Source organism: Carassius auratus, chromosome 30, assembly GCF_003368295.1.
Source record: "Carassius auratus strain Wakin chromosome 30, ASM336829v1, whole genome shotgun sequence".
Taxonomy (NCBI): Eukaryota; Metazoa; Chordata; class Actinopteri; order Cypriniformes; family Cyprinidae; genus Carassius; species Carassius auratus.
Window position 1 is genome coordinate 27,287,780 of NC_039272.1, and position 22,163 is coordinate 27,309,942.

General features: G+C 35.7%; 1 protein-coding gene across 3 annotated transcripts; it reads left to right on the top strand.

Annotated features, from left to right (window-relative positions):
• Positions 1 to 455: 455 nt before the first annotated feature.
• srek1 (splicing regulatory glutamine/lysine-rich protein 1) lies at positions 456 to 21,080 on the top strand. 3 transcript variants are annotated; one of them, XM_026212514.1, is made up of 13 exons: positions 3,655 to 3,788; positions 8,196 to 8,559; positions 11,004 to 11,134; positions 11,462 to 11,577; positions 13,249 to 13,413; positions 13,734 to 13,912; positions 14,085 to 14,215; positions 14,319 to 14,424; positions 15,621 to 15,725; positions 15,827 to 15,958; positions 16,984 to 17,058; positions 17,145 to 17,259; positions 18,367 to 21,080. In XM_026212514.1, the coding sequence occupies exons 3-13, from the start codon at positions 11,104 to 11,106 to the stop codon at positions 18,523 to 18,525; spliced, it is 1,314 nt and encodes a 437-aa protein (XP_026068299.1). In that variant the 5' UTR covers positions 3,655 to 3,788; positions 8,196 to 8,559; positions 11,004 to 11,103; the 3' UTR covers positions 18,526 to 21,080. The 3 variants fall into 3 exon arrangements, with proteins under 3 accessions (XP_026068297.1, XP_026068298.1, XP_026068299.1); XM_026212512.1 differs by lacking the exons at positions 8,196 to 8,559; positions 11,004 to 11,134 and adding an exon at positions 456 to 707; XM_026212513.1 differs by lacking the exons at positions 8,196 to 8,559; positions 11,004 to 11,134 and adding an exon at positions 456 to 707 and having other exon boundaries at positions 16,984 to 17,037.
• The last annotated feature ends 1,083 nt before the right edge of the window (positions 21,081 to 22,163 follow it).

Consider the following 22,163-nt stretch of genomic DNA (forward strand, 5'->3'; position numbering starts at 1 on the left):
TCAGTAATGCCTGTAAAATGAAAGGATGTCCAGGCAGAAAATTACCAGTATATTTTCCTTTTTTTTCTGCCTAAAGTGTAGACCTACTGACTCCAATTATAAATATGAAATAGTTTGTGTTCTTCATTAAGATATACAAATAGAACTTTAGAATATCTTTAATAGCAACAACGAACATGATATAATGTTTAACAGATCATTGTTTCAAAAATAAATCAAAGGTAAATTGATAATATTGGCTAAATCCTGCCTGCCAATTCAAACTGTAGGATATGTTTATACACTATATATATATATATATATATATATATATATATATATATATATATATATATATGTGTGTGTGTGTGTGTGTGTGTACATATTACACTGTATATATTCTCAATTACAGATCAGTGGTTCAACAGTGTAAACCTCCAGACCAGCGGGCGGCGCTGTTGTGTAAGCAGCGCTCATCCTCTGACTGCTGTCTGCAGCGCTCCCTGCTAACCAGTTCTCTTGCAGGTCAGCAGTGCCTAGCCGATAGCTGACCACTCTGGGCCATCACTGTATTTTAGAGTGTTGAATCTCCGTGTAGAAATGAACGGGATGCCCGGGACGAACGTGATTCAAATCACTAACCTGTCGTCGGGGGTGAGCAGTGATCAAATGAGAACTCTGTTTGGCTTCTTGGGGGACATTGAGGAGCTGCGACTATACCCGCCAGAGTGAGTGACAACAACATACACACACACACACACACATACGCCTGAAAAAATCACAACAAATCATATAAGTTATTTCGGACACACACATCTCAAACAAACATAGCTGACCACTTAATAGTGATGACAACACAGCATCAGCATCACGCATACACGCGCATAGATTATATACATAATTACACAAATATTCAAACTACAAACGACATCCACACATATTAAACACAACATATAACATTGCTATAAACACACCATAAAACATCATACACTTCAAACACACAGCCAATAACATACACCACACATGCACATCAAAAAACTCCATGCATCCATACACTGTGAGAAGTGCATGGACAACAACATACATACACACACACATCACATCAAAGGCCTTGACAATAATGGCATGACGTGTGAACCCTCATACTTGTTTATGTGCTATTTGATATGTGATATATCTTATAGAACTTATTGTACTACCATAACGCGTTGCACATCTACATTACCCATAGAGTGCATTAGTGCCCACCAACTTTTTCAGTCTCTTAAAAGTAATTTGCAATTAATGCAAACAGATGGGTTCAAAAAAATCAGATATGATCGATAAACAACCTCTGAGCTAACAGCAGACCTGTCTTTAAAGGTTTATCAGCTATTGTTGAAAATAACTTGAAAATGAATGGATTTTTAAATTCTGGAACCCGACTGCTGCACTCTTTTATTCTGCAAATAAGTCTCCACCAATCAGAGAACAACAAAATTCAAGAACACTTTAGCTCCGCTGACTCTCCTAAAGCAAATTACATTAAGTCAGTTTCCTTACTCTTTCAAAAAATATTTGTCTGCATATTTTACAATAAACATAAAAAATAATAACTGTTTCAGTTTGTAAAATCAAAACTGTTGCACTCTATGCATGCTTTTATAGATCATTATTGTTTAAATTCTCTGAAAGCCTGATTGCAGACTTCTGAATAATAATAATAATAAAATAAAAAATACATTTCTGTGATTTTAAATGTTATAATTACTAAATGATCATCCACTCATATACACAACATTTTAAAAGATTTCCAATTTTATAAGAGGTCCACCAAAAAATTTAACTTCTGTCACAATTTATAGACAGATATAGATATTAATCCAAAGCTGTTTTATCTTCATCTGTGAAAGAATTTTGAAGAATGTTGAAAACCAAAATATGGGGTTCCTATTTATTTCCATTGTATGGTCTAAAACAGTCTCCAACATGGTGGAGTGTCTGAGTCGCCCGCCGAGCACGTTCTATAAATATCCTGAATTGTAATCTTTCATTTTTTTTTTTTTTTTATGATAATGGCGTAAAATGAGAAGATAACTATTGGTGACATTTCATATACCATTAGAACATATTAAAATAATTCAATAATTAAAAATATTTAGAATCTGCACGTCTCTCTCTCTCTCTCTCTCTGCGTCTCGTGCGCGCACCTCTCGCTCGCTCTTCGTCTCGCGTGCGCGCGCACCTCTCTGTCTCTGTCCAGCTTTGCCAGACGTACGATAATTATCATATTTGTACAATAGTTTTTACCTATGTACAATGTACGATCAATAATGAAAAAAATCCTGTAATGTACGAGAATTTCAGAATTTTATGAAAATTTAAATGTTGCAGTCATAGGACTTGTTTACTCATACACGAAATCAGCTCATTACAGACACTCTAAATGCGTTCGTGTACACCTGAGGGTGTGTTAAGAATACAGGAGAGTGCTCTGCTCTAAATCCAACGAGCACTAGTTGCGGTCCATGACAGCAAGAACCCCTTCAACATCTGGCAACACGCAGGATTCCGATGACAGCCGCTCAGATGTGGATTTAACTGCACCACGCAGAAACAGCTAAATTCCTTCTTCACTGGACGTGACAAAGCAAGTGTTAAAAATCATTTTAACATGTTTTAATGTGCACTGCGACGCAGACAGTCACTGGGATAGTATTTTGTCTCACTGCTTCCGTCCAACAATATGCCTTGTTATCTGTTGTGGTAATTTGCAGGTCGTGTCAAAATGTTGTTGGTTTAGAATAGATAACTCTTTTGACTCGTGTACGATAATTTTGAACTTCTAGAACGATACTTGGACATTTCCAATCTGGCAACACTGTCTCTGTCTCTCTCTCGCTCTGCGTCTCGTGCACGCACCTCTCTTGTTCTCTCGGCATCTCGCGTGGCAGAGGAGCAGCATTTTAATTTAGTTGAACACAGATATTATGTTGCTTTTCTAATTTTACATGCAAGTATAGCCGAAATCATTCAGTCGCTATTTCATATTTATGCCGTTGTTCTGTCTCCCTTTCTCCCCGTGATTTTGTTTATATCGCGAATATAAGATGACCCCCCATTTTCCAGCCTATTTTTAGGACAAAAAAACTTGTCTTATATTCGGGTATATACGGTAATTATAAATTCATTTGTCATAATATTTAACAATATTACTGTTTGTTGTTGTATTTTTCAAAACTTTGTGTGTGTGTGTGTGTGTGCGCGCGTGCGCGCGTGTGCCTATATCAAACAAGTAGCCCTCAAGACTATTTTATCCCTTCAGGGAGCCCTCACTCACAAAAAGGTTGGAGACCCCTGGTCTAAAATATAAAGGGGATACAAAAGAGATACAAAAGGGATTATTCAAAATATCTTTGTGTGTGTGTTGTTCCGCAGAAGATTCCCAAGTCATTCAGGTTTGGAATGACATGAGATTGAGTAAATGATGACAGCATTATCATTTTTGGGTGGACTATCCCTTTAAGAACCGCTTAGCTTCTTTGGACAGCACAGCAGCTAAACCACAGCCTTACAGACTCTTTACAAAGTTCATATCTTCCTTTTTGATAATTGACCAGAAAAAACTACAGTCCTATGTAATGTATTACATCTACAGTATGCAAAAATAATTAAATCCTTGTTTTTCTCTTTCAGCAATGCACCTCTTACCTTTTCATCCAAAGTTTGTTACATAAAGTATCGCGAGCCTTCCAGTGTTGGTGTGGCACAACATTTAACCAACACTGTGTTTATTGACAGAGCTTTGATTGTTGTGCCCTGTGCTGAAGGTTAGTACATTTGCATGTGTTACATTTGTGTGCTTGATTAAACAGAGACACTGACTATCTAACTTCAAATCACACTATTGAGTAGAACAAAACATAATTGACTTCTTTGCATTATATTGTGTGGTTTTTTTTTGTCCCAGTTATGTATGATAACCATGAGTCTGTATGCTAAGGTATCACTTCTATCAGCTCTGATTTATTTTGTGAGTTCAGTGGAGGTGGGTGGATTGACACTAGCTCTCTTGTTTATCAGTTGAGCTGGAGGATGTGGAACTGATGGAGGTGATTAAGATCATACTCTGTGTTATGTAACAGCACCAGTACTGTGTGAACACGTGTTTAGTGTTTTGCTAAACTCAGGGGATTATTGCTGCAGAGTCATTCGTTTATATACATAAATGTTTTTTGCCTTTTGAATTCAGAAAATGATGGTGCTTTTCCATTGCGTGGTACGACTCGGCTTGGCATGGCTTGTGCTCCACTGCAGCTTATAGTTGCGCCGCCTCTACTGCTGCGACTTCTAAAAAAAACTTTTCCATTCCATGATGACCTATCAAGCTCTCGCTGGATCCGCTCCTCTGCTATCAATGAGAAGAATGCCTGTACTTCTGCAACAGACAACAAAAAGACTGCTCGTTCAAAACAGATCCTTTCAATCCTTCGTTGGCTTAGCTGATTTAAATCTGGCGATTGTGTGTCTTTTGTGTTTGTGTCGCAAGTTCAGTGACGCAGGTAGTGACGATTCTCTCTGGCCAATCAGTGATTAGCAGAGTTTGCACGTGACGTTTTGATAACATTACGATTCACTCGGAACCTCAACCGAAGTGGTACTACAGTACCAGATACTGTACCCAGTGGAAAACCCCCAAAAGTGAACTGTACCGAGTCATAACATGCAGCCATGCAGTGGAAAAGTGCCATTAAAAAAAGTAATGCGTATGGAAGACTAGGAGTGTCACTTAAAAATGAATTATATGAATCAGTGATCCATTTATTAGTTAACAAAAACGTTATTAAAAATCAATTGACATATTCAAAAGCTTGGGTTCTGTAATGGTGTGTTCACAACAGACAGAAAGTGAATATGAACATCGCGTCATTCGCTCTAGATTTCTCGCTGGATGTTTAATGTGTCTTGAACAGCGCGATCAACCATTATGAAGATAACTACAATCGCTGTTTTGTACCTGTTGTCAAAAAGTCCCAAATACAATGAAAAGCCAAACACCGACATGTCTGTGTTCACTGCACGATCCAGAGGAGGATGAATAAGGTTAGGATCCTGTATTATTGTGTGTGTTACATTTTAATACTGTATATATCCACTGATATTACTATAATTTCTATTATTGATAGCAGCATCTCTATAGCCATTCTAATAAAATACAACTACAACTGATTCTAATTGTTTTCTATGCTCCAGATCTATGTAATAACAGACAGCTACAGTAATTATCTCTTCTATTGTCTAATTCAACTGGAAGTGTCAAGAAGCTCTTTGCTGATTGACTTGCGCAATAACACGTCATGCTAATTTTCCGCTCAAGTTGAAAGATGTGATTGAAGTGAATTTTATCCATTTGCGGCAAACATTTCGCATCATTTGCATTACCCAGCACGGATTGGCCTCTGTTTGCCCCTTTGCTTTGACTTTGTATGTAATCTACTCATGTGAATGATTACATTTGCATCTGGTGTGAACACACTATAAGAGTTTTTCCATGGTTAGGCTGGCCAAAGTATTTATTTATTTAAAATACAGTAAAAACAGTAGGGATGGACGATAAATATCGGCACGATATTAATGCGCATCTCGTCAGTAAAGCCATTTCTGTAATCAGCGGTAAATCTAAGATGTGCTTTCAGATGGAGCAGCATTTACTACACAATGCTGTTGTTCACTGACAAGCTGCACAAAACCACGATCATAGTTTACATATGTTTTGCGCAATTTGTCAGCCAACAACGGCTCTGTGTAGTAAATGCTGCTCCACAAAGTTTGGCGCTAAAAGAAGACTTTATTGAGCACGATTATAAAAACACAGAAGTAGAGGACTTTTTTCCCACAAGAAAGAAGTGTGGATGCTGAGTTCTTGTAATCGTTGGTATTTAAGAACAGACTTATTCTCACATGTTCTTTATATGGAATAATATTTTTATTAATTCTCCACTGAAAAATGTAATCTGAAGTGCACCGTACGTTTTCTTCCACGAGTGCGAAGGTTAGAGCTCAATATCAATATAAATTAAAGTGTGATTACTGTAAATATAAGGGTATACAAAATCGAGGGTGTGTGACGTCATTGGCAGGCAGCACAATGACACTGTGGACACGGTCCGTGTCTCTAGTCATAGTTGCTTATTTATCTTGATTTAAACTTTCTTTGAAACATTTGGGATAATGTAGGTACACAAGTCAGCAAAATATGCCTCTTTGCATTGGATTTTAAAACCCTTTTTTTCTATTTTAACCTTACATACTACAGTAATTGTAATATAACTAAAAGAAATATTAGAAAAAAATATGTCATTAATGGACCATATTTATTGCACAAATAGTATTTAGTACCAAAAAATCGCAAAATATTAAATAAATATTTTTGAACTAAAATATAGAATACATATTTAACTGAAAAATAGTTAAGCTGTATGGTCACATTATAAGTACCGTATTTTCCGCACAATAAGGCGCACCTTCAGTGAATGGCCTATTTTAGAACCGTTTTCATATAAAGGGCGCACTGAATTATGAGGCGCATAGAATAGAAGATACTGCAGTCAATCGTTTGACTGGCTTTGCGTTATGCATCCACTAGATGGAGCTGTGCTAAAGGGAATGTCAACATTTTGACAGAGCGCCTTGATCCATATATATAAGGCGCTCCGGATTATAAAGCACACTGTCGTTTTTTGAGAAAATTAAAGACTTTTAAGTGCGCCTTATAGTGCTGAAAATACGGTAAGCAATACCTGAAGGTTAAGAAAACAATATTAATGCTTTCTCTCTATCTCTCTACAGAATAAAATTATGCATAATATGCTGTAATGTTTACCAAAAATTGCTGCAAATGCCTGTATAATTAAGCTTTGATCTATCCTACTAAAACCCATTCAGATGTATTGAACTGCTGATTTGTTTGGAGAGCTCTATAAATCACATGACCGTGCGGCAATGCCAGCGAGATCAAAGCTTGTTGCAACTATATTTTTAAATGGCTCTGGCTTTAACTGAAGCACTACGTTTTATGAATGAAGCATAAGACGGACCCGAAAGCGTGTCTCACACCAAATCTGTGAGAGTTGGCAAGCATTCGGAAGTTATTACAAGCACTTGAACATGCTTTTAAAGTCAGATTTGAGCAAAAATTTTATTAATTACATACATTTTGAACGTAGCTTCATTTTAATTGTATTTTCAGATGGATTCTTGTAAGCATTATGGATAGTTTGTGTTTCTAATGAAGAAGCAAAAGTTATTTATCTTAATTTAATGCTGTATATTAAGCAGCGATCAATGTAAACCATATGAGATACATACGCTACCTACATGAAGAAAAAATGCATTGCTGGTCAGTGCCACCTAACGTGTAGGTGTGAATTACCAGAAGGCAAACGGTCGTTTCGTGCTTTGTGTGAAAGCACCATTTGTCGTGAGTCGCAACGCGCTCAGTTTGAAATGACCTTAACAGCTTTTCATTGTGGTACTTTCATTGCATAAGTCAAACGCAGTTGTTCAATCCTTTTACTGAAGTTATTTGTATTAAAAACAATAAAATACATTTGATTTAATTTATAGGAAGTTGATTGGAAGTGATTTAGTATAAAGATGTAACTCGGACTTATATATATTTTTTAAATATATTTTATTGGCTTAATTTGTTTGGTTAATCTGTATCCCAAGAATAAATAAGTAAATACATGTTTAGTTTTAAACTGCTTTCAGACATGTGCCACATAGCATGTTAAGATTCAGTAAAAATGTAGTTTTGCTTCCTTAGATTTCTGAAGGTTAAGCACCTTCATTAAGCAGGAAACAATAGATTACTTGACTGTTTAAAAAAAAGTTTCAAGCCTTGTTTTTGTACCCTTTGTACACAAAGGAAAGTCAAATTATAAAACAAGCATTTGCAAGCAGAGCATGAAGGCGAAGGGTAAGAGGTAAAAGGGTGAGGTCTTCTCAAGTCTACTGTGCAACCACTGACTAACTTCTAGAATTTTTTTTTCTTTTTCTTTTTTCGTTGTCTTTTTTTTTTTTTGTGTAAACATCCGTATTCATGAACAACATGGTATCTAAGCTTCCCTCTTGCCTAAAATGCTTGTCCTCGTGACTTGGTTCTGGATGGCTTACTACGTTGATTAATTTGGTTTCTGTATGTTTTTTCTGTGTTGATTATGTGTGCATATCAGATGACTAGAGTGACCCAGGCTACACTACTACACTAGCCTGACTCAAGGCTTTGTTTTCCAAGCCACTATACCCGCCGGGGCCCACGCTGCCTTCAAGGGGGGAATGTGACCAGGAGCGTAGCCGCTGAACCTTCCAAGATGGACACCTTGTCTCTTTTTCTTTTCTTTTCTTTTAATTTCATTTTTTTTTATTTCTCTCACATGTTGTCCCTTTTTTTTGCCTCTTAGAAGAGTTGCATATTCATTGTATTGTTTTTCTTTTTTTTGTTTTCCTGTCCCCTTGTCCCCTCGTCCCCAATCCCACAGTTGCATACCTTGGTGTCCAGGTTGACTTGCCGCCCAGTATTGGAGGGAAGTTTGAACGGTAGAAGGGCAGCTCTTCCTGATATCTAATGCATTAAGATTTCCTCCTCTCTCTCTCTCTCTCTCTCTCTCTCTCTCTCTCTCTCGCTCTCTCGCTCCTCTCCACCGATCTGCTCAGGGTTTTACTGAGAAAAATAATATATTCCTTCATTATTTAATAGAAGCACACAATGCCTCTCAAAAGTATTCAGACTCTTCACCAATTTTCTGTTTTTACTGAATTATAAGTACTGAAATAATTGTTTTTCTCAAAGCTCTAAACTAAATGTGTTAGAAAATATTCTCAAATGCTCTTAATTATTATTTTGTTAGTTATTTATATCATTTAATTTAAAAAATCTTTGAAAAGTTTAGTTGCAATGACTGCTACATTTTGAGAACAGTACAGTATTAAGTTGTCTATAGTCGTTTGATGCTTAAATATAGTTGCTTGTTCAATGTTGGATTGAGATCAGGACTTTCAGTGTCAGTATCAGTTTTTCAGTTACCAAAACTTTGTAAGTAACAGTTTGTAAGCTAAAACAGGTTCTTTTGCAGTATTTTTTTTTTTTTTAAATGCATATTTTCTATGGTTGCATGATATATCAATAAAATTGACATTGCAATATGGCTAAGTGTGAATATAAAAGTAAGTTAACATTTAATTAAATGAACAAATGTGCTATGGGTTTTGGTGTGAAGTGCAGCACTGTGTTCATTTAATTGTGTGGAGCTTTATGTTTCTAAGCCTAATAGTTTAAAATATATATATATATATATATATATATATATATATATATATATATATATATATATATATATATATATATATATATATATATATATATATATATATATATATATGTAAATTATAGCATTGTAATTTTACAGACATGCTATTAAAGGGTTAGTTCACCCAGATAGCAAATTTATGTAATTAATAACTTGCCCTCATGTTGTTTCAAACCCGTAAAACCTCCGTTTATCTTTGGAACACAGTTTAAGATATTTTAGATTTAGTCCGAGAGCTCTCAGTCCCTCCATTGAAGCTGTGTGAACGGTATGCTGTCCATGTTTAGAAAGGTAAGAAAAACATCATCAAAGTTGTCCATGTGACAACGAGTCAGTCTGTTGTTCATTATCTGGCTCGACTCTGTGTTCATCTTCAGTTCTTTCTTCACAGCAGTTCAGTCAGTGTACTGTTTGAGTACATGAATTACTCCGGGATATTAGTTTGTTTGAACTCAGAGGGAGTGTCAGCCACATTAAAAAAAAGTTAACAGCTTAAGTCATATGTGGATTAATGCGTATTAGAGATGCGAACCGTTTAAAACGATTCAGTTCGATTTGGCGAACTGAATGATTAGTTCGCAAACCAGATATCCAGCTGCTTTGTTTTGAACTCTCTCTAACAAAAGACACGGAAGAGAAGACAATGCTGAATAAAGTTGTCGTTTTTGCTATTTTTGGACCAAAATGTATTTTCGATGCATCAAAAAATTCCAACGGACCCTCTGATGTCACATGGACTACTTTGATGATGTTTTTCTTACCTTTCTGGACATGGAAAGTATACCGTACACACAGCTTCAATGGAGGGACTGAGAGCTCTCGGACTAAATTCTAAAATATCTTAAACTGTGTTCCAAAGATAAACTGAGGTTTTACGGGTTTGAAACAACATGAGGGTAAGTTATTAATTACATAAATTTGTTATCTGGGTGAACTAACCCTTTAAAGCAAGTTTTAATATTTATTTTTTAAACATAACATAAAAAATTTGGATTTAATTCTTTATAATAATAGCATTAATGCAATGTTTCTTATCTTGTTAAGTGTTTTTATGTAATAATCAGTAAAAATTAAAATGTGTGTGTATATATTTGTAATCAGTGTGGTATGTGAAGACTCAGGGAAACACTTTAATAATAATAAATTACAATTTAATAATAATATATATATATTTTTTTACATTTATTTTAGGATCTATAATTCAGTAAAATGACAGATTTGTTAGTAAAGAGTGTTTAGAATTGCTTATTTTTGCAAAGCACTTTTGTTCAATTCACTGAAACAACAAGAAATAAAATCGTTCTTTTAAAAAGGCTCATAAGACTGCACGTTTAACTCCGTTGCATGGTTTTGGGGAGCATTGTCTTTAGAGTAGTACTGAAAAGGTTGAAAGTCACATTTGAGGGTTTTAATCAGTTGTTCACTTAACCCAAAAGCCCAGATATATCAACCAACAGTCAGTTTACCCATGAATACTGTAGTCACTGTAAGCACAAAGCATGAGTATATACTGTATGTTATACCTACATTGGCTGAAACGTATTTGAAAAATTGATTTGTTGTTAACCTTATTGTGAAGGCAAAATTTTTAGGGGAGACAGTTTGAGGGGGGATTTCTCAAAAGACACTTAAAATGTTCTTCTTTTCTGTATCTGATGTTCTATGTGCTATTAGTGTGATGCAGCCAACATGAACGGTTGTCTTGTGTTGCACACCCTTTCCAACACTGTGACACGATCGCCCCAGGGAGAAAAGCGCCCATGCTTGATATCGTATGGTTCATGACCAATATGTTTCCAGTACAGGTGACCCATACCACAAAGTGTTAACTCATTCTCTATATTTTGTTCTGTTTTTTTTTTTTTTTTTTTTTTGAGAGAGAAAAGAACAAATCACAATGTTCTTTTCTCTGTTTTTGTGCAAAAGTCATCTTGTTTACAGTATTTCTTCTGTTGATAGTAAAAAGAGTAGAAATGCTAGTTCAGATTGTTCATGGTCAGGGTTGGAGATGCTTAGGTTGGGTGTTAGAGTGCTAGGCTATTGGAGGACTCTCGTCTGAATCTTGGGTCATAGGTGAAGCAGCTGGAGACATCTCCATTGGCCTCTCTAATGCCGGTCCTCTTGTTATTTAGGAAAAATCCCTGAAGAGGCAAAGGCGCTCTCGCTTTTGGCCCCCGCCACGCCAGTGGCCAGCCTGATGAGCGGAGGAGGACTTCTGCCCATTCCAAGCCCTGCTACACTACAGAATGTAAAAACACAATCTCGCAACTTAAAGCTGGAATACACTACACTGTTTTTTCCCAGATTTGCAGTTTGGAGGTAGTTAGCAAAAGACAGCATGTTTGCAGATTTTGGGCAGTCGAAGTTGACACTTTTCACAGGAAGTTATGTACAGTAATGTGTGATGTGCAACATGTGTTTTAGGTTAGATTGTGAATCCATCCAGTTGCAGAATGTTTAAAAAATCATATGTAGCACAGGTAGGGCCTATATTTGAAGCAGTAGCCATCATTACATTGTATGGATCAAAATTATAGATTTTTCTTAAATACCAAAAATCATATTAGGATATTAAGTAAAGATCATGTTCCATGAAAATATTTTGTCAATTTCCTACTGTAAATATATCAAAACATAATTTTTGATAAGTAATATGCATCGCTAAGGACTTAAAGGATTATAAAATCTTGCCATTAATCACTTACCCCAATAAAAGCTGTTTTACGCGTAAAAGCTTTGTTCCTCTTCGGAACAGTTGTGTAAGATGTTGTGGATGAAAACCTGTAGGCTTGTGACTGTCCCAAATGACTGCCAAGTAAATTACAGTGTCAAGATACAGAAAAGTATAAAAGATATCATCAAAATAGTCCATCTGCCATCATTGATTTCAACTGTAACGTTATGAAGCGACGGCAAAACGTTTTGTATTTTGTAATACGACTTTATTCAACAATTTGTCTCTGTGTCTCTCTGAATCATCGTAGCGCCATTTTGGAGAATATGAGCTGCACGCAAGAAGTGTACACTCTTCTATTTCAGCGGTGCCACAAGGATACATCGTCTGTGTGTATTTACGCTTTGATTTGCAAGAAAACAGCGCATCTGTGTGGCGCTGCTGACACAGAAAAGCGTACGCTGCCTGGGTTCAGCTCATATTCTAATATTCTCCACGCTGACGTGGAGAGACACAGAAGAGACGAATTGTATAAAGTTGTTATTCTTTTTTCTTTGCATACAAAATGTATTCTTGTGGCTTCATTACATTATGGTTGATCCACTGATGGCAGATGGACTATTCTGACGATGGTTTTCATACTTTTCTGGACCTTGACAGTGTAATTTACTTGGCAGTCAATAGGACAGTCACAAGCCTCACAGTTTTCATCCAAAATATCTTAAATTGTGTTCCTAAGACTAACAAAGCTTTTACATGTTTGAAACAACATGGGGTAAGTGATTAATGACAAAATTTTCATTTTGGGGTGGAGTATTGCTGTACCCTCAGATTCCAGATTTTTAAATAGTTGGCCATATATTCTTGGACAAATATCCTAGCCAAAAAAACCATACATAAGTGGAAAGCTTATTTATTCATATGATGTATAATGTCAATTTAAAAAAACTCACCCTTATGACTGGTTTTGTGGTCCAGGGTCGCATATCATTTTTATGTCTCGTGTGTCTCCTATATGGCACTTGTTTCTGCATGAATTTGTTGGGTCAGCAATGACTTGAAAGTCTGGTAGTGTATAATGACAAGTTTTTCATTTTGTGTTGTAAATTTTTTTGTGTAGTGTATTCCAGCCCTTACTGAATAATGAAAAAATATCCCCTTACAACATCAGCTGCATGCTACTAATTTACTGCATTATTTAGAATTATTAGTTGTCACTAAAGTCTCATATTTGTTGGCCGACAGCGTGGTCTTCCTTTAGCTAATCTGGGGGTCCTGAAGTCTAGTTTGGACACATCTGTGGCGGCTCTGAATGCAATTGCTTCACAGCCTCCGCTCATGGGAAATGTAGATCCCTCTAAAATTGATGAGATCAGAAGGACGGTGTATGTCGGCAATTTGAATTCACAGGTATGTGAAAATGAATTTAATTAATTTGGAGGCTATTTGCAAGTGCAGATAGTGTAAGAAATTAATATTTAGTGGCAGATACTATTTGCAGCACAGTGTATTTGTAGTACATTATAACGCAGTATGTATTAAGCTGAAATGATCAAGGTGTCATTGAAGGCTCAAGAATGAAGGTCCAAGTCACCCCAACATAATTGCTATTGCCACTAAATGACAAATGCGTAGAAAACTGAATGTAATTAAAATGGGCATAAAAATGACACCAGATTCGCTCTTGTCTTTCAAGCACACATTGTACTTGTTTTGTCAATGTCCTGTAGAGCACCACAGCAGAACAGCTCCTCACGTTCTTCAAGCAAGTTGGAGATGTTAAATTTGTTAGAATGGCAGGAGATGAAACCCAGCCTACACGTTTTGCTTTTGTGGAGTTTTCTGATCAGGAATCGGTGACACGAGCGCTTACATTTAACGGAGTCATGTTTGGCGACAGACCACTAAAGTGAGTGTTCTTTTTTTGAGAAAATGACTCTTCTGAACCCTTTAAATACACACAATAATTTACAGGCTTTCTTTAATACAAGATTTTCAGAGCCATGTTTTTTATGTGCTTTTATCTTTTTTATGTGCTAGCATTATGCATTTTAATAGTTATTAATCAACTTTTTTTTCAGGATTAACCACTCCAATAATGCCATAGTGAAGCCTCCAGAGCTCACACCTCAAGCTGCGGCCAAAGAGCTGGAGGACGTGATGAAGAAAGTCAGAGAGGCTCAGTCAACCATTGCTGCTGTTATCGAACCAGGTATGTCCTCTCTAGCCTGAACACACACAAACAGACTGAGGCTTTAAAAAAAAAAAAATATATATTTTTTTTTTTAATTGAGAGTTTTGATTGTTTCTTCCAGAAAATGAAATTAGTTCATCCAGTAGATCTAGACGTTCCAGAAGGTCCAGATCTCACTCCCGCTCCCCATCACACTCACGAAAAAAGCGATCCAGATCCAGGCACAGGTAAATCACACACATCTTTAAACCTGGTTTCCATGTTAACTCATGCTAGCTTAAGAGCTTGCTAAGCTACAGGCTACTCACAGTTAAGTAGGTAATGTACTCTCAAGCTAACCTTTTGAATAAGTAATTAGTTACAGTAGTTATACAAGATGCATCAATAAAAACATGCTACTGACAATGTATGTAATTATATTTTTATTTCCTTAATGGGAATTTGAATGAGCATCTGGAAGTAGTTAAGCATAGACATTTCATTATAAGAGTCTTGGTGTATTTCAGCTTGTTTATTAATAAAATAACCCTATTATACAATTTATTTTTATTTTTTTTGGCACTTTGCACCAACTTCTAATTTGGATGCAATGATAAATTGGTACATTAATCCATTTCAATACACATTGAAACAAAAAATGTTACCCCGTTTTGATGATATAAGTCCTCATTGAAAGAGTGCCCCAGCCTGTTTAATTAAAGGGGTCATATGATGTGGCTAAAAAGAACAAGCGCTACTCTACACCAGCGATTCTCAATCCCAGTCGCACACTTCAATGCACTTTGAATGGAACATATATATTTGCTTTGTATTGGAATCATAGCAGAATATCCTGTGATGTCCACTTCACAGGCCACTTACGTTCGAATATAACAAACGTCTAAAGCGATAAGAGAAACATACAAAATTTGCAGAGCAGCAGGGTGTGAGGACTGGAATTGAGAACCACTGCGTAAAAAACTTGTGTTTGAATCATAGTGGCAAATCCTTTACATATGTAAACGTACTTATAGACTGTGAGTAAAATACCTTTCACTCATCTAAAAATGCGGGTTGAACTGTTCTGGAACAGTTTTGTAAATACAACTTAACCACTGATTTCTAGTTCTGTCCTCTTTTGGAAGGCCAAACATAGTATTTTGGCTTTCACAATGACGGTGTCACGCCTGCTTTCTTTGTTTGAACACTTGGGCTGCGTTATTGCAAATCCTCCCACATCATGATGTAGACATGTGGGGGTGTGTTTAAACAAGTTTTAAATTACATTTTTACATTTCCACAGAAACCCTGTTTAAAAAAAATTAACCTTTGCTTGTTAAATGAGGTTGGACATAAACTTCACTTTATTTTTAATGTTAGTATCTAGAAATGTTCACTGTAGTAATGGAAAAATACCTTCTTTTTTTTTCAATGATGTTTAAAGGGGACACCAGAAGTCACAGCAGAAGGTGAATGACTCCCGTGGGTCCCATAAGAGGCGCTCACGTTCCCGAGAAAGGAAACACAGCCAGAGTCGATCTTATTCTAGGTTAACCTGCACCACCACACCACTCTTTACACTTATATTCTGTTTTTGTCTGACAGGACAAGGAAGGATCTTTTAGACTGGTGTTGTTTTTTTATACACAGGGACCGAAGGAAGGACAAGGACAGCAAAGTAAGGAAAGAAGGTGACTGGGAAGAAAAGAGGCCACGGGACAAAAAGGGAAGGACGCCTCCTAAACGCTACAGTGGCTCTAGTCGTTCCCGCAGCATAAGCAGGTCAGAAGAAATTGTCTGTATTAAACATGAAACAAAGTTTGCACACTTAAAATATCGCCTACAATGCAAAAAAGAAGAAGAATATAGAAATAAAACAAACAAACAAAAGTGATGTTTGACAATGAAAAAGTTAATGAAATAAGAAAAAACACTTATCAGTATCAGTTAAAAGAGATAGTTGCTTATCCCCCCTCAAAAATGTAACAAAAAATATTTGTATATAAAAAGATGTAGTAAAACAGTGTAGAAGATGTAAAAAAAAAAATGTGGGAATCATGAAGTGACCAAAATTAGTAAACAATAAAATTGTCTTAGAGTTGCCACCATTAATAATTTTTTTCCAAGATATTCTGTAAAATGAGTCTTATAAAAATATTTATATCAATTAATACATTTAGTTGAAAGGATTTTTTTTTACTAGGGAGTGGGTACTTTATTTATTTATTTATTTTTTACTTTTTTAATAAAATAAAAGAAAAAAAGAAAAAAATCAGTCTAATAAAAAAACGATCCGCATTATTGAGAACATCATTAGACGGGGAAGGTCGGGGTCGCAAAATTAAAGATGAAAGATGCAACATTATGCCAGCAGGGGTCACTCATACCTGATTAAATAAATAGCAAAGTTAATTCTGCTGAAATACATAATACACGAACCAGTTTTAATACTATTTTATTGGTTGTTTATGTTGCTAAGGGCGTTGCTCAGTGATACACAGATCTGTTGGGTGAAGCGGTCATAATACAACACAGCTGCTGACCAATCAGAATCGAGGAATGGAACTAACCATTCTATAATATTAGTTTAAATGACATATTATTTTTTATGACTTAAGGTATATATCACTGATACCAATATTACTAATGTCTCTATGAAGTTTTTTCCCCTAATATTTCACCATTGAATGTAGCTGTTCAACATTACAGTATTATTGAGAGTTATTTGTCATTTTTGCAGCACTAGGTTTTTTAGAAGTTAGCTTGTGTGTTTAGATAAAGATCATTTTTTCTCCTTTATCTCGCAGAGGCCACAAGAAAAGAAGCAGCTCTCGATCCAGGTCACCAAGGCGGAGAGCCAGGTCACCATCTCCGTCTAAAAGGTTTACTGTGTTAGACAATTTGTGTCTGACGTTATTGTTTGATCAGACTGATCATTAAAAACTTAATCTCTTCTATATATTTTCAGAGGCAAGAAAGATAAAAAGAGGGATAAAGGACGGGACAGTAGCAGGGAAAGGACAGAGAGCTCAATGTCCAGGAGGAGAAGCAGGGATTATGAACATAAATCTAGACCATCACTGGTTTGTCCAATTTATATTTCAAACACCGATCTCATTTACATTTACACATTCAGTTTCATTTATGAAACACGAGCGAAATGAATTTGTATCGGTCGTTTGGTGCAGTAATTTTGGTTTAAGGTTACGTAAATTACCACCAACACAAATACTCTGTGACTTATAATGTTAATGGTGCCATGTAAGTGTGGTTACTTTATTCAAATTGAGGTTTTCTTGAAACTACGCTATTACCAGGTACAGTTTATCTCTGGGGGACTGATGGTTACAGCAGTGTGCCGCTAATCAGATTGTGGGTTTGGTTATGGGAGAACAGCTGGTGTCAATAAGTCTTCTTCTGACCAGTGTTAATTTCTTATGTATTCGGCTTGCTGGATTAATAACCAGTTTACATTGATATTATTATGTTGTATTGCTATTTTTTTTAAATGCTGAAGTGATACACGGAAACTCTATAACTCTATATTCAGGTACTCATTGCTCCCCGTGCATCTCAAAATACTCACTGTGCGTGTTTAGTTTAAATAATTTGCACAACGTGAGGCTGCTCTAGTTTTTATAGATGAGCAACAGGTGATCCTCTCAAAGATCAACTTTCAGTCTACCTCTGATAACCATCAATGTGACTGCTTTGACAGTAAAGCTTTTTTATTTCCCCCAAATCTTACATCTTTCTGACGAAGTGTGAACTTCTTTCTGACCTGATCTAAGATTACCTGTGGGCGTCTACTGGCGACACTTAAAGCGTCAACATTTACAAGCTTTACACTGTGGCACGTTTACTGGTGACAACACTCACTTTGAACACTCATACCTTATCGCAGAGAATCCCTCTGACAAAAACAGCACATTTTGCTGAAATATAATTGGTTCTTCATTTGTGCAATTCAGCAAACCTCTGTTACTGGCAAAACAAATTTGATGTTTGATTACTTTAACTTGTTACTTGTGTCATGGATTGTGGTTAAGATTATATTCAGACAGATGTCTAGAAGCCTTGACATTGCGCAACCTTTATTGCAACTTTAGCGTAAGTGTTGGGGACATTGGATGTTTTCAGTCAGATTTACCCATGTGCCCTTTCCTGATTTTTGTTTTTTTATTTTTCAGATGGAAAGGGGCTATGAGCAGGCGGACCACCAGGAGTATGACAGTGAAATCGATGGGTTGGGTTCTGTGGGTAGCGTTGACAGATCTCCTCAAGCTTATCTCAACGGCAGCTATAGGAGCACTTACGCCGAGGACGATGATCTCTCTGCAGCTGAGTGATACACGTGTACCCATAATGCCAAGAACAGTGATGTTGTCTGGAGAGCACAGCATCATGTATGATACTGTAACAGCTGTCACTCCTTTTGAAGTGTTTTCTCTTGCGTCCATTGCTGTGTGATTGTAGGCTTCTGGAAACATTTTCTACTGCTGTGAATATGCTACCTGTCATATGATATTCATATGGATGAAAATGTAAAGTTTTGGATAGATCTTTATTGTGCTGAGAGATGCGGTGTATTGAATGAAGGTGCTTTTGTTGAGGTCACTTTTTTAAATTAGTTTTGCATTTGTTTTCTTTTGCATGTAACTTTGTGTTTACATTCTTGAGGAAAGATGTTGTTTTATGCTATTTTGTTTCTCTTTTCAGTCCATCTAACTAAAACAAACCATTATTACTGTGAATAATAAAAAATAATAATAATAATTACCCCAAAAACTATATAACATATTTTGCATAAAGACGATAATGCATATTTTAAGATGGTTTAGATTTTTCTTTTGACTTTTAAATATATTTTCCTTCAAACTCTCATTATTGCTATAATGTAAAAAACAAACAAAAATAAAACATTCTGCCTTTTATTTAATTTTACCTATTCACATTAAAGTGGAATAGGAGTTGCTTAATTGTGATGAAAATAATGCTAGAAATTGATTTTGGGGTACCTAGAGATTCACCCACTCTACCTGGTCTTTTCCATCATTTCTATTTAAAGTAAAAAAAAAAAAAAAAAATTACATTTAGTATGTGTGTATTATAACACTACAGAGACCCGTTTTTCGTACGTCAATAACTGGATTTGATTGTTGATGATTTGGCATGATCTTGGATTGTTTGGTTCTTCAAAACTCATCCCGGAGTTGCTGTCACAGCAAACTTAAACTTAAACTTAAACCTGCTCTGGTACAGGCTTCTTCATGGAAACGGTTAGATCCCATCTTTTTAAGCAGAACTGATACTCAAAATCTGTCCCAGCCACTGCTACTTTATTAGAAGAGTACCCTACCCTACTTTTTTAATAGAAAATCACAAAATGAATACAATAAATATTATAATGTTGTGTAGTCATCATCTGTAACACTATAGATACAGCCAGCTTTACTCGTTGAAAAATGTATTCGCGATTAAATATTTACTTTATAAAGGCATTGGAGTCTTACACACATGCTGTACAGTTAATCTGAAACGTGCATTAATTTGGGGTTTGACCCTTGAGAAACTTTAACGCTGTCACGTAACAAATCTGCTTCAAAGATCAAATTTAGTAAAATGCCAGTTACAACACTTAAATATGTAAAGCCTGTACACATACTAGAAATCATGAATATAAATAATTACAATAGTAAAATTATAATTAATGTAATTATTATTACATTTATGTAGTTTTGTTCTCTTGGCTGGTTTAGTTTTTTTTTTTTTTTTTTTTTCGTCTGGTGTCTTAATTAGGGACTGCAACGGCAAAGAACGTGCGATCATGCGCGACGTATACATTGTAACGGTCTACTATGGGAGTACAGCTAATTTGCCTTAGTCGCTAAATTACTCCTCGACAGATTAAAAGGCGAGTATATTTTGCCTGGTAAATCTAGGTTTATGACTTACTGGCATCATAAATACTAAAAACTCTTCTTCTGACAATAAATTGACTTTTCATGCCAAAAACACGCTTTCTATTGCCTGTTAAAATTACATTTTTTATTACGCTAATTTAAATGATTGGATGTTTCACCGTCCTCTCGGTTGTTGGTTTTGCTTAGTGATTTTTGCGCTCTTTGGCTAAGGTAGTTAACGTCAGTTCGCCGTTACCGTTCCATCAGCTTTAAATCCATACATCTGTCCTTTTCGGGGAACACGAGAACGCGCACTAATCTTAGACAACTTAATCCAGATATTTTAATCAAACCCGCATATTCGTTTGAATAACCAAATTAGCAGAGATCCCTTATCACGATTACTAGATCTGGAATCTTTCACATACAAGCGAGCGAGGTACGAAGAACGGACCCAAGATGAACTGTGTTGGAGCACAGTGTATGTTAAAAGTGCCTAGACAGAGTTTGTGGCAACAAAAGATGTAATGACATAGTAAATCAAGTCAAAAAAGTTATCTAGTATTATCGGAAGGCTTGTGTAAAATGCATAGTTTCATTATTTTTTAACAGTATTTTGTTTGAACCAGTGTATACAGTCCTACAGTAACCTCTTCATACAAATTGTTGTGTGGCATATACTAAGATGTTTAATAGGTTTTCTAAGAGGCCCTTACTGACTGAAGAGCACAGCAACTTTATTAACAGTGACTGCTGTCTCCTTCAAATTCAGTACAATTTAAGCTTCTGAAGATTATTATTTTTTAATATTTTATTATAAGTGGGTACAGTATAAATAATTATATACAGCACTTGTTAGCTGCAGAACTAATATTAATAAGAAGTGACTTATTTATGATATTGGTTTGTGTGATTGTGTGCGTCTGTTTAACATATGGGTATAAAAAAGATTTTCCCTGACATAAAATTTACATTAAAGAGTTTTACTTCCAGCTTATCAACTGCAGTCTTTTTCATATTGTGTAATTGAACAGTGTTTGCACATGTACAACTCGCTATCTTGTTTTTGAAGTTATTCAGAGCATTAGCACAGGACAAGTTGCAAGTCCTTAGTTTTGGCACACATATATTTTTTTAAATATATTTAATGTAACATTGTACATTCACATAAAAATACAGTATATATATATACAGTACAGACCATGTACAATAATGTTAAAGCAACTATACAGGTGCTGGTCATAGAATTAGAATATCATCAAAAATTGATTTATTTCATTAATCCATTCAAAAGATGTGAGCTGAAGAGCTGAAGGCCCCTATCATCGACTCCATGCCACGCCGCATTGCTGCAGTAATTCAGGCAAAAGGAGCTCCAACTAAGTATTGAGTGCTGTACATGCTCATGTTTCATGTTCATACTTTTCAGCTGGCCTAGATTTCTAAAAATATTCTAATAAGTAATATTTTAATTTTCTGAGATACTGAATTTGGGATTTTCAGTTCAGTTGTCAGTTATAATCATCAAAACTGAAATAAATAAATCAGTCATATGAAATATATCAGTCTGTGTGTAATGAATGAATACAATATACAAGTTTCACTTTTTGAGAGGAATTAGTGAAATCAACTTTTTGATAATATTCTATTTATATGACCAGCACCTGTATAAACATAATAACATGTTATACAATAAAACTCTGCTGACCAATATAAAGATCTGAAAATTAATTTCATGTAATTGGTGTAGTGGTCTCTGTCGTGAGCACTGGTTCTTCAGAGGTAGAATTCGGAGACCTGAGTCCAATTCACTGTCAGCACAAGTGGCGTATTCCATCTTTTATAGGAGGTATTGAGTGGTGACTAAAGCTCAGTTAGCAACAGGACAATGAACGCTGTACCCTTAAAGAGCCAGTAAGATGAAAATTCTAAGCTTCCTATCACTGTTTATAAGTCCTGTACAACAGGTTTAAATCCATCCAAGGTTAAAAAATATTGTCATTTTGTCAAAATATCATTTTAAAATTACCTCAGTTCTCAGAGATCCCCAAACGGTTCGCGCGAAGCTGTTCAATAGATTCAGT